Source organism: Orbicella franksi, chromosome 10, assembly GCF_964199315.1.
Source record: "Orbicella franksi chromosome 10, jaOrbFran1.1, whole genome shotgun sequence".
Taxonomy (NCBI): Eukaryota; Metazoa; Cnidaria; class Anthozoa; order Scleractinia; family Merulinidae; genus Orbicella; species Orbicella franksi.
In genome coordinates, this window is record NC_138154.1 from 28281232 (window position 1) to 28293731 (window position 12500).

The following is a 12500-nucleotide window of genomic DNA, read 5'->3' on the forward strand; positions in this document are numbered from 1 at the left end:
TATGAGAAGCACAGGCTAAGGCGGGCGACTTAAAACCATTTGCCCAGAGATGTTTTTTGATTTTCAAACAGGTGGGTGTACACTTAATCCGTAGAAAGTGTTTTTATGGTATTTAAAGTTATAGCCCATAGAAAAATATGGCGATATTTTAGTGCTATAATTCGTTTGCAACACATCGTAATATTTTGCGTTTCTGTTCGATCTCGTTTCGGGCTCAAAAGAAACCTCGATTTATTTTATTTTTCGCTCAGTCATACCATGAAGACCTGAGCTGAATGTAAAGACCATTGAAAGATTCTCAAGTGGCTGCTGTGCGACGCGCAAAGCAATCAAATTTTCAGAAAATTTAGCATAACAGGAAGTAGATTTTGAGCTCAATCGGGGCGAAATCGTTTTTCGCAATTTTCTCCCCCAAAAAGCTGCATTAGCAGAAACTAACTATGGTCCGTTTGTTTACTAGCTAGGGCCAATCTATGGGCAAAAAATGAGCAAAATCGATTTTTCGACTTGTGCCGTTGTTTGGTCCATAGTTATGGGCACTGGCTCTTAACATCAACAATGGAGAAAACTGTAGCTCCGGTCAATTTGGGTAGGATCTCTTCTAGTGTGGGGGTGACATGGTGTTCTCTCTGGATGGCTGCGTTGAGATCTTTGGGGTCCAAGCAAAGTCTCAACCTCCCATTTTGTTTCCGTCGGTAGACTAGACTGTTAACCCAGGGTGTGGACTCACCTTCCTCAAGTTTTGTGATGATGCCATTCTTGACCATATCATCTAATTCACTTTTGATGTCGTCCTTGAGGCTGATTGGAACGCGTCGTGGAGGATGAATCACTGGTGGAACACTGGGGTCGACTGTAATGTGGTATTCTCCTTGACACTTCCCGATGCCATTAAAACACTCAGGGTATTGTGTAATCAGATCTTGCTTGTCTCTTATCAGGATGGTTTCCTTGGCTTGCTCAGGAGTCTTGTCCTTTAGGCATCCATCGCTGCTGGTGTGGGGATGTTGTGTCTGTATAGCACAATTGAACTGTAGCAGATTCAGGTCAGTGGAGGTAGGTAGGCCAATGATTGCGGGACCTGGGATGTCAGTGACTTAAAAGGGTGCGAATGTGCTCTCTTTCTTATAAGTGCAGGGTATGGTGACTATGCCATGGTGTTTAATTTGCGAGCCTCCGTAGGCAGTAAGCACAACATTCGAGGACAACAGTGCATTGGGTTTGAGTTTACCATTGTTGTCTACTTGATGTGGGTACATCTCACGGTAAAGCCTCATGGGTAGTATGTTGCCCTGCGCCCCAGTGTCAAGCTTGGCTCTTAGTGTGCTCTTCCTGTTATTGCTCTGTGCCAGGTTTACTTGAATGGATACAAATACTTCATCTCGACTAGACTCTGGTGACCCATGTGTTAAATTTGCTATTGTGACTGATTCAAAAACAATGGATTCGAAGGGTGTTGGAGCTGCTGAATCTCCTGAATCTTCTATGGCGTGAATCCGTTGTCTGCGGGCCTTGGATTGACATACTTCTGCAAAGTGGTTTAATTTCTTACAGTAGAGGCATGTCTGGCCGCGTGCTGGGTATTTGGCTGACGTGTTGTGAGCGCGACCACAGTTCCCACAAGTTTTCATTCCTTTGGTAGGCTTGAAAGATGGAGATGGCTGATTTGGTGGAGGGTGATTTTGTGTTGGGTATCCTGTGTCCCTTTCTCTTGGTTTCGTCTCTGTACTAAGTATATGGACCCATATGTGGTTTCAGCTGCCATGGTTGTGAGCTGGGCTTGAGAGGACTCGTGTGACCTTACAGTCTCTACAGCTTTATTCAGCGTGAGCTTGGCTTCCTTTGAAATTAACTTTTCTCTGACTTTGAGTGAGTTTGTTCCGAAGACTATTCGGTCTCTTATATCATTTCTTCTGGGTCTTTGAAATCGCAATCTTGAGCTAGAATTCGTAATGCCGTCATGAATTTCTCTGCCGTTTCTGATCAGTCTTGGACTCGACTGTGGAATTTTAACCTGGGGAAAACAGGATTTGCTTTGGGACTTACGTGACTCTCAAAACGCTCCTAATTTCTTACGGTCACCGTGGAGATGTCAGACCACGTGTTCTAGATATCCCTTCCTTTCTGACCGACCCAGATGAGCAAATAGCTGCATTTCTCCTCTTCTGTTCTGGATTTGAGAGGTCCTGTAAACATCAGCTCGACGTGTTGCTTGAAACGTCGCCAGTTTTCTTTCAGCACTGCATAACCGGACATTCGATGCCGCTTAACGCCATGTTTCCGAGGTTTTTGGTTTACTTCTGACACCATGTAATAGCCGCGAGCCATAAAGGAGGCGATGTCGCTTCTTACTTGCTTTTAATATCTAAAGAACAAGGCGGGAACTACATACAAAAGATCACAAAACATGATGGTTCACATGCTGATTACGTCCCCGGAAGTGCATTTGAAGTACATATCATTACAGAGGGGGGACTTGAACCCGGGATTTACGGATTGTAAAGCCCGCGGTGCCCCTGAACATTCGGCCACCCCGCCTCCCTAAAGAAGAAATCAGTGGCACTCATTACATCACACATCAACTCAACTGCAAAAGGCTATATTGTAAACAGACTACTAAGCTCATTAAATTACGTCTCTTTAGACATAACAAGGTACAGTCAAACATATCTAGAAGATAACTATTAAATAAACACGATGCTTCTCATGACACAGTGGGTTATAGATTCTAACATAGCGAGTTCAAGAAACCTGACAGCTGACCTGAGGCTCCATCAGGAAGGTAGATTTGCAGCAAGGCAATTGTGACAGCAATGTAGATCAGCATATCTCAAAATAAATCCCTGCTGTGAGGAGAGAATGTTTGAAATTACGTTCAAGAGGATGATACACAATTCTGTAACTACAAACAGAAGCAGTTGTACAGTTACAAACAATGAATTCCTCCCGATTATTCTTTTATTATTCTGCTATTCAAAAGCCGATGAGTTGACATTTGTTAAGTAAGTGAAGAGTTAGTAATAAGTGATGGTGAAAAGGTTTCATCTCTTAGCCACCACGTCTTGAAAGGCGTCGTTCGTAAGATTTTAATAAAAATAGCTCGAACCAAGTTGGACCCAAGTTGTACAGTATCGCGTTACACTGAAAATCATTTCTGCCTAACTTTGCCTCACGGCTCTCTTGCATGGATGAGTGCCGGCATTTACCTAGCAAAATGTAGTTCCAACCAGTTAGAAGGGCCGGTCATTTGAATGTTCGGGTCAGTTAATTGAGTTAACAGGAAGGAATCGCGATAGGCTACTGAGCTCGGACTGAACTTTAATAACTTTTCATAAACATTTATCTTCAACTTAATCCAGTTGGGTTAATTCCATTCTTTTACAGCCTAGTGTTAGATTCTTTGTACGTACATTTTTTCCGTTTTGCTATAAACAGAAATTTAGGGATCTCGTTGTGGTGTGCTAGTTCTAAGCCCGGTCGCAAATATCCGTTTGGGAAGACAAAGTGATCGATTCGGGTCTCTTTCATCAAGTTTTCCCATCCTCATTCCCAGGGTCTCTCCTCTTCAGGTGAAGAGGAGAGACCTTGGGAACGAGGTTGCAAACTTTCCTTGCTAACTGGATAACAATTTGCTAGTTTCAACTTACGCTAAAACTCGAAAAGTCAGGAATCTCTTTTTTCCCGTAGTCTCTATTGTAGTACTTTAACCTTTGATAACATCAAGTAACTGACTTACTTTGTGAGGAACACTTGGCTTCAGTTGCTGGAAGGCACTTTTCACCGAAATGAATTGGTTTTTATGAACTTACGTGAACGTGAAATGGTTACCTTTTTTCATTAATAATTAGAAGAAGAGAATCGACTCCAGTTCCAGAACCCGTTACTTGCACCGCCGTGATTTGGGAGATATACAACCATGATACTCAAAATGGACTCAATGTTGACGGTAACTTTGTATTAGCCTGGCATGGCTTGCATAGCTTGACTAAACGGCGCAGTAGAATAAACCTTTATTTAGGCATTCTGTCCAAGAAGTCCAAGATTGTCGTAAGGGCTGGAAAATTATATTCTTTCAAATTTCTTTATGGACTTTTTTTACCCCAAAGATGAGACCATTGACAAGCAAATTAAATAATCGTAAAGCAAAATGGAGAAAACGGCAACTTAGTTTAACTACTGGTACCAGTTCACAATTTTAGTTTAGCCACTTTTAACTTGACAGCCTTTTAGAGACTTCTCACGTTACGAATATAATTAGCAGGGAGTCACGAGTTGAGGGTGTAACAATAGCTGTTCGACATGCTTCAACGGCAACCGGCGCTTAACGAAACAGTCGACTAATGGCTTTCGCCTCTGCTGTTGTGCGATTATATATGGCTCAACTGGTCAATAGCAAAATATAACTAGCATCGTGTTCTATTTGGACCAAATGTTTTTGGTTGGTTTGGTTGAGCAGCTTTTTCAATCAGGTCGTAAGTCGGTTGAAAACCATGGGTAGCGTTCACTGACTTGTTAAAAGGGAACCAAATGGGTCATCAGTTGGTGATCGTATGATAACTTATGAACGGTGGGGAGTTTCACAAAATACTGCCCAGTGCCCGGTTTTGTTCAAAGCCCGATTAAGCTAATCCTGGATTAACGTAAACTATGACTGATTTGAGTTTAATTAATAACCAATAACGAATCTTCGAAAATCTTTTTATTCCTCAGGTTTGACTAAGACTTTTCTTTACCTTAAGCTTCAGACTAGCCTTGATAAACATTTTTTAGAAACGAGATGAAAACCTCGGTTGACTTTTAATCGGGGATTAGCGTTAATCGGCTTTCGAACAACCGGGCCCAGGAAAACAAATCCAGGAAAACCTAGCCGACAGTCTTGAGCTGATGGTCAGAGAAGGAATTTGCTAGTCTTTCATGCATTTGAATGGGATGTTTCATTTTATATTTGGTACAGGATATTCATTCTCTTGTTTGTCATTTTTGTAACCGCATTTTTTCCTCTTGTTCGTAAATATTGCTTGTAACCACTACTCGTCTCGACTCTTGCTCTGGCTAACTGCGGGCAGTGCACAATTCTTGTAAGATTTATGTCAAGAATCCATGAAATGAACCGATTTGTTGATAGCTTTAAAATTATTGCTACGTTCGTGCTGTACTGTTCGATTAAATACGCTCGGGAATACGTTATTCTAAAGATGCGTTGGCCCTAAACCGTCGAGCGTTTCCTATCAAACAAATTTCATTTGATGTGCAGTAACTTAGATCCTAGATATAAAAGGTAAGATTCTGTAGCAGAATATTTATGATAAAGAGAAATCAAGAAATGATGCTTATTCCCCAAACGTGATGCAATGCATTAAAGGATTCTTCCGAAAGGCATTTGAATAAAAACTGACTTTCTTTTTTCAAAAGGGCAAGGATCTGCTTCTCAAACAAAATGGGTCGAATATAATTTCAGTTTACAAGTTATTTAGAGACACGGAAAGAGTAGATTAGGCCAAAACTGTTACATAGCAAACGTAGTGAACTCACTTTCCTTCGAAGCCTTTCGCCTTTCTCTAATGTTGCTCGGGCGCCGAGAGTCTTAAAAGTTATCAGTTTTTTTAGTTGACAATCGTTTATATGAGGCCAAGTGCCTTACTTATTATTTATCGCGGCAAAATGCCTTCTCCTCTCTTCCTCCCGAACCTGATCATAACAAACAAATATTCATCTCGTTTAATAATAGACAAGCCAAATGACTAGCAGATGTTTTTAAGTGCTTCACGTGTTCGAGACCTGTAAATTGCATGGATACTGAAATCGTTCTACGCTTTGTTTAATTCTACAGCTTCTACATCCAAATATGGACTCAAGTCATGGAGATATTTTGCACCCAAGAAATGGAATGAACTATCAAATTACATTAGAATAAAAGTAGACACCAATGAAATAGTAAACAGAATTAGATCGCTAAATTTCGGGGGTTAGTAAATTTGTGACGTTAGTTTTAATAGTATTTTGACTGCGGCGGAAATATTGTAAAAATAGGTTTGAACAGTTTTAATCAGTATTTAATTTGTGATTTTTACCTAATGAATTGTGATATTAGCGTTGTTTAGTTGTTAGGTTCTCATTAGTTATTAGGTGGAATACCTGTAAACTAGCTCTCAAGCTAAGCGTATATCCACGTTAAATAAAGCATTTATTCATTCATTCATTACCTATGAACAATGATGGATGATAAATGAAGACGAATACTCTCTAGCGATGAGCCTATGTGATGGATATAAAATGAAACTTTTTGGAAGTCAGTATCCACTTTGCTTTGATTGCGATCTAAAACTGACCAGTCTACTAAATATAACTGATAAGTAACGGCTGATTTTTGCCACAAATGATAATTACAACTTGGTCTGCGCGTGCCTTCCTGGTGAGAGTCAAGGAAAAGTACGTTCGTATTAATACCTCTCCAAGATAAAATGCGAAGTTAGGTATTTCTTTTCAAAAATTCTTTCACCGATTAGAAGAGTGTAACAGAAGTCAATGTCAAAATGCAGAGGTTCTGCCGGACATGAATCGCAAGCCGAACATACATCCATGATGTTTAAAACGCGATAGCTTTGTGTTAACTTAGGATGGATTAAATAGTTTGAATAACTGGCACAGTAGTAAAAGGAAAAAAAACACGTTTCTAGATATTCAAATCAAGAAGGCAATAATTGTCATTAGGACACGAGGATATGAAACCCCGGGTCGTAAAACAAGAAAAGAAATAAAAAAGCCTAAGAAAAAGAAAGCAAAAAGAAAAGAAAAAGAGGCAACTTAGTTTACTGGTACCAGTTCACAATTTAATTAACCCACTTTTACGGCCTTTTAGAGACTTAAAAAGAAGATGTAGAATTAAACAAAGCCTACAACGATCTCAGTATCCATGCAATTTACAGGTCTCAAACACGTGAAGCACTTAAAAACATCTGCTAGTCATTTGGCTTGTTTATTATTAAACGAGATGAATATTTGCTTGTTAAGATCAGGTTCGGGAGGAAGAGAGGAGAAGGCATTTTGCCGCGATAAATAATAAGTAAGGCACTTGGCCTCATATAAACGATTGTCAACTAAAAAAACTGATAACTTTTAAGACTCTCGGCGCCCGAGCAACATTAGAGAAAGGCGAAAGGCTTCGAAGGAAAGTGAGTTCACTACGTTTGCTATGTAACAGTTTTGGCCTAATCTACTCTTTCCGTGTCTCTAAATAACTTGTAAACTGAAATTATATTCGACCCATTTTGTTTGAGAAGCAGATCCTTGCCCTTTTGAAAAAAGAAAGTCAGTTTTTATTCAAATGCCTTTCGGAAGAATCCTTTAATGCATTGCATCACGTTTGGGGAATAAGCATCATTTCTTGATTTCTCTTTATCATAAATATTCTGCTACAGAATCTTACCTTTTATATCTAGGATCTAAGTTACTGCACATCAAATGAAATTTGTTTGATAGGAAACGCTCGACGGTTTAGGGCCAACGCATCTTTAGAATAACGTATTCCCGAGCGTATTTAATCGAACAGTACAGCACGAACGTAGCAATAATTTTAAAGCTATCAAAAAATCAGTTCATTTCATGGATTCTTGACATAAATCTTACAAGAATTGTGCACTGCCCGCAGTTAGCCAGAGCAAGAGTCGAGACGAGTAGTGGTTACAAGCAATATTTACGAACAAGAGGAAAAAATGCGGTTACAAAAATGACAAACAAGAGAATGAATATCCTGTACCAAATATAAAATGAAACATCCCATTCAAGTGCATGAAAGACTAGCAAATTCCTTCTCTGACCATCAGCTCAAGACTGTCGACTAGGTTTTCCTGGATTTGTTTTCCTGGACCTGGTTGTTCGAAAGCCGATTGACGCTAATCCCCGATTAAAAGTCAACCGAGGTTTTCATCTCGTTTCTAAAAAATGTTTATCAAGGCTAGTCTGAAACTTAAGGTAAAGAAAAGTCTTAGTCAAACCTGAGGAATAAAAAGATTTTCGAAGATTTGTTATTGGTTATTAATTAAACTCAAATCAGTCATAGTTTACGTTAATCCAGGATTAGCTTAATCGGGCTTTGAACAATAAAATAATTTATTAAAAAAGGTAATCATTTCACGTTCACGTAAGTTCATAAAAACCAATTCATTTCGGTGAAAAGTGCCTTCCAGCAACTGAAGCCAAGTGTTCCTCACAAAGTAAGTCAGTTACTTGATGTTATCAAAGGTTAAAGTACTACAATAGAGACTACGGGAAAAAAGAGATTCCTGACTTTTCGAGTTTTAGCGTAAGTTGAAACTAGCAAATTGTTATCCAGTTAGCAAGGAAAGTTTGCAACCTCGTTCCCAAGGTCTCTCCTCTTCACCTGAAGAGGAGAGACCCTGGGAATGAGGATGGGAAAACTTGATGAAAGAGACCCGAATCGATCACTTTGTCTTCCCAAACGGATATTTGCGACCGGGCTTAGAACTAGCACACCACAACGAGATCCCTAAATTTCTGTTTATAGCAAAACGGAAAAAATGTACGTACAAAGAATCTAACACTAGGCTGTAAAAGAATGGAATTAACCCAACTGGATTAAGTTGAAGATAAATGTTTATGAAAAGTTATTAAAGTTCAGTCCGAGCTCAGTAGCCTATCGCGATTCCTTCCTGTTAACTCAATTAACTGACCCGAACATTCAAATGACCGGCCCTTCTAACTGGTTGGAACTACATTTTGCTAGGTAAATGCCGGCACTCATCCATGCAAGAGAGCCGTGAGGCAAAGTTAGGCAGAAATGATTTTCAGTGTAACGCGATACTGTACAACTTGGGTCCAACTTGGTTCGAGCTATTTTTATTAAAATCTTACGAACGACGCCTTTCAAGACGTGGTGGCTAAGAGATGAAACCTTTTCACCATCACTTATTACTAACTCTTCACTTACTTAACAAATGTCAACTCATCGGCTTTTGAATAGCAGAATAATAAAAGAATAATCGGGAGGAATTCATTGTTTGTAACTGTACAACTGCTTCTGTTTGTAGTTACAGAATTGTGTATCATCCTCTTGAACGTAATTTCAAACATTCTCTCCTCACAGCAGGGATTTATTTTGAGATATGCTGATCTACATTGCTGTCACAATTGCCTTGCTGCAAATCTACCTTCCTGATGGAGCCTCAGGTCAGCTGTCAGGTTTCTTGAACTCGCTATGTTAGAATCTATAACCCACTGTGTCATGAGAAGCATCGTGTTTATTTAATAGTTGTCTTTTAGATATGTTTGACTGTACCTTGTTATGTCTAAAGAGGCGTAATTTAATGAGCTTAGTAGTCTGTTTACAATAAAGCCATCTGCAGTTGAGTTGATGTCTCTTGTAATGAGTGCCACTGATTTCTTCTTTAGGGAGGCGGGGTGGCCGAATGTTCAGGGGCACCGCGGGCTTTACAATCCGTAAATCCCGGGGTCAAGTCCCTCCTCTGACCACCAAATGGAATCGTTTCACTGTAGTCTCTTCCTTAAATTGACGCCCACGTCTTGCAAATAGCTGGCTTGTAAGCCTCCTTGCCAGCTGCAAATTACTTTCAAAGAAATCTTGAGTTTGTAATGTTTCTTTGAGTTATTTGCACTGTCCGTAATTAGATCTACATGCCGTGGTAAATACACTGGCAATGAGGACTTTAAGATATAGTACGGCTAGGCTGTAGTACGGCGGCAGATAGTGAAGATCACTTCCGGTGACGTTATGACACGCGTACCAGTACGGCTTTCCCGCCGTAGCCTTGCTTTCTACTACGAGAAAGTGCCTGGTTTCACGTACTTCGGCTTCACTACGTGAGTATAAGCCTGCTTTTTACTTCTCATTTTAACGCTTTTTGCACTCTTTGATCAGCCTAGTTTGAAAATAAAGTTCTCAGTCATAAAAATCAGTTCTAAGATCATTGTTTCTTTGTCATTTGTACAGAAAATTTGAACGATTTTAACACCTATCGCGAGAGGATCAATTCAGTCATATTAGTATCGGGCCGAACAGCCGTTTATAAGAAAGCTTCGTATGTTCCAATCTGAGCTATAATTGTTTATTACTGTTCAAAATGTATTTTATTATAATCGAAAGTTTTGTATTTTTCGGGCTAATCGTTGTACGAACAACCTGTCCGTGTTGAAATCGAACTTTTTTATATCAGAGTTTATATTTTTATTTAGTTTTTTTTTTTTTTTTTTTGGTGGTTGGAATTACAGGCGGTTCTATCAAGTTCTAAAAGGCAAATCTGAGTTCTGGGAGATGTAAGACGAATACAGGAGAAGGAAATCATTGTCATTAATCAAGCCTATTTCGTGTGAAAGTAGAATGGTCTCTGGTTTCCTTGAAATTAGCCATTTTTGTAAAGACACGTAGAGACTGCACACGCCGTTGCCGTACAGCAAAATCTTAATCATTTGAGTTTGGCGGGTAAAACACCGTTGTCAGCCTAGTCCCTCACGGCCAAAGTAGCCGTAGTAGCACCTCGCCGTAGCGTATCTTGAAGTCCCTATTTATTCTACGAGAACGGATACGGAATGATTTGACAATCAACGAGGCTCGTAGCGTCGAGATGCCTTTAATCATCCTATATCCTGCAAGCTCATCCCATGTCCAAAAAGCTATTGCAAGGTCCTGCTGATTTCATTTAAAAAAAAAAAACAAAACAAAAAGACATCTACTTAGCGGGTGATTTCATGACCGCTATCTGGGGGAGGGGGGGGGGGAGGGGGGCATACCCTGATAATGGCCGATATCCTAAGGCCGCTAAGCTAATCAATTTTCTGAAAATGTGTTATCTAGTTCTCCAGTTTTTAATAATCATTTATATGCACTTAGTAACGCCGTTAGATAAATGGTTATTTTCTTTGGTTTTTGATTATCAGACATTCAAATAGTAATGCAATGAGATATCGAGTAGTATTGCGGACGAGGCGTGGACCAGCTGGCTAAATTCCAAGCTGAATGTTTTCTGCTTTAAATCTTCCAGGTGACTTCACCGTAACCTTGGTTGTGTTTTCTGGCCGTCCTGATCCAAAGTGGACGATTCTGTCGACTGATCCAAGTTACAAGAAAATAGTTGCACAATTACAGAAAGCGAAAACTGCCAAGCTTACCTACCAACCTGAAGATATGCCAGCACGGTTGGGCTACAAAGGATTCCTAGTTCAAGATACAATGAAGAAGGAATGGGATCTAATTGTTGGCCCAAACACAGTGCCTCTCCAGCAACTTCTACTGACGACCATGCCAAAGGGCACCATACCAAGAGCCACACTGAAGAGCGTTTCGGAGGAGATCAAGAAAGGAAAGGTCTCCGCAGAACTGCAAGTCACAAAACGCTTTGCACCCGACTATTTTCCAAGTTCATAGAATGGCAACTTTGGTAGATTGTTAAATAACAATTGCTACAACAAAGCAAATGACAGAGCCACTGGTACCCTTGCACAACCGGGGAGAGCGTTTGCCCTTGCACAAGGCTAAATTGCAAATTTGAATCAGTATAATGTGGTGTTCAACGCAGCAGCGGTGCAAGCTGCTGCAGTAAATGATGGTTTGCAAGTCGTGAACGTTCCTCGAACTCCCCAAGGTCTCTTTGTTCAAAACCGCATGCCTAGAGTCCCTAATGGACCACGTCACCTGGTGGCACTAGTTGTTGACCCGTTTAGTAAGCAAATCGAATCTTCTCATTTTATGTTATTGACTGTATCTAGAAGGAACGCACTGGAGAAAAAATTACGTGGAACAGAAAATCCGACACGCAGAGTGACATCTGACTGTCAGAGTAACAGACAGGTAGACAAGTATACAATGTTCAGCCACTAGATAGTAAGACACACCAATAAAGACTCACAGAGAGGAGCAAATTTCCATGCTTGATTTGGACAGAAAATTCATCATTATGACATCAAAGCTAGCGATTTTTATATATCCTCTAATTCTTCTTTCATTCCCAAGTTTCTCGTATACCTTAAGACGGTACATAAGCTTAAGGCAATTCTTTCCTCCCATTCCAGTGACAGTAACGTTCCGTTCATTCGTTCTGTCTTTTCGGTTAGGTACGGATTACCACTGGTACCGCCTCGATAGCGACGGCAAATGGTCTCATAAACCTGGCCAAACCCGTGTGGTAAAACATGATAACGTCGCCAAAGACATCACTGATCCAAGGAATGCCAATATGGGCAACTATCAATTTGTTTGTTTTATGTCCACTGATAGTCACGGAAATGCTGTTGCCACTATCTGAAACCATCAACTTACTCTATATTGCATTACAGTACAGCAGTCAGAGCTGAAGCCAATGAAAGTGCAATTAAATTAATTCATGAGGAATTATCTTTTCTCTGATGTAATCTGATCAATGACAATAAAAGGCTGCTTACGCTTCTCTTAATTGTATCTCTTTGCTCTTTGCATGAGATAGACGTTTTTTAGTGAATGAGGCAGGCAAACTGGGAAAACGAAATCACGA

At 40.1% G+C, this 12500-nt stretch overlaps 2 protein-coding genes across 6 annotated transcripts in view; one reads left to right on the forward strand and one right to left on the reverse strand.

Annotated features, from left to right (window-relative positions):
- LOC145499914 (uncharacterized) overlaps nt 1-5733 on the reverse strand; it is a 15318-nt gene extending 9585 nt beyond the window's left edge. The window contains exons 1-2 of one of the 3 annotated variants that reach the window (XM_081479430.1): nt 5533-5733; nt 2764-2846 (exon numbers count right to left, since the gene is read on the reverse strand). In XM_081479430.1, coding sequence (XP_081335556.1) covers nt 2764-2827 — 64 coding nt within the window. In that variant the 5' untranslated portion in view covers nt 2828-2846; nt 5533-5733. Of the gene's footprint in view, nt 1-2763; nt 3822-5532 lie in introns of those variants that run through there. The other 2 variants (XM_081479432.1, XM_081479431.1) reach the window with 2 other exon arrangements.
- A 719-nt stretch (nt 5734-6452) lies between these two features.
- The window catches only part of LOC145499844 (uncharacterized), a 6096-nt gene continuing 48 nt past the window's right edge, over nt 6453-12500 (forward strand). Inside the window, exons 1-4 of one of the 3 annotated variants that reach the window (XM_081479371.1) lie at nt 6453-7172; nt 9104-9198; nt 11016-11390; nt 12085-12500. The exon at nt 12085-12500 is cut by the window's right edge and continues 48 nt beyond it. In XM_081479371.1, the coding sequence (XP_081335497.1) occupies nt 9123-9198; nt 11016-11390; nt 12085-12275 (642 nt within the window). In that variant the 5' untranslated portion in view covers nt 6453-7172; nt 9104-9122 and the 3' untranslated portion in view covers nt 12276-12500. The remainder of the gene's footprint in view (nt 7173-9103; nt 9199-11015; nt 11391-12084) is intronic. The other 2 variants (XM_081479373.1, XM_081479372.1) reach the window with 2 other exon arrangements.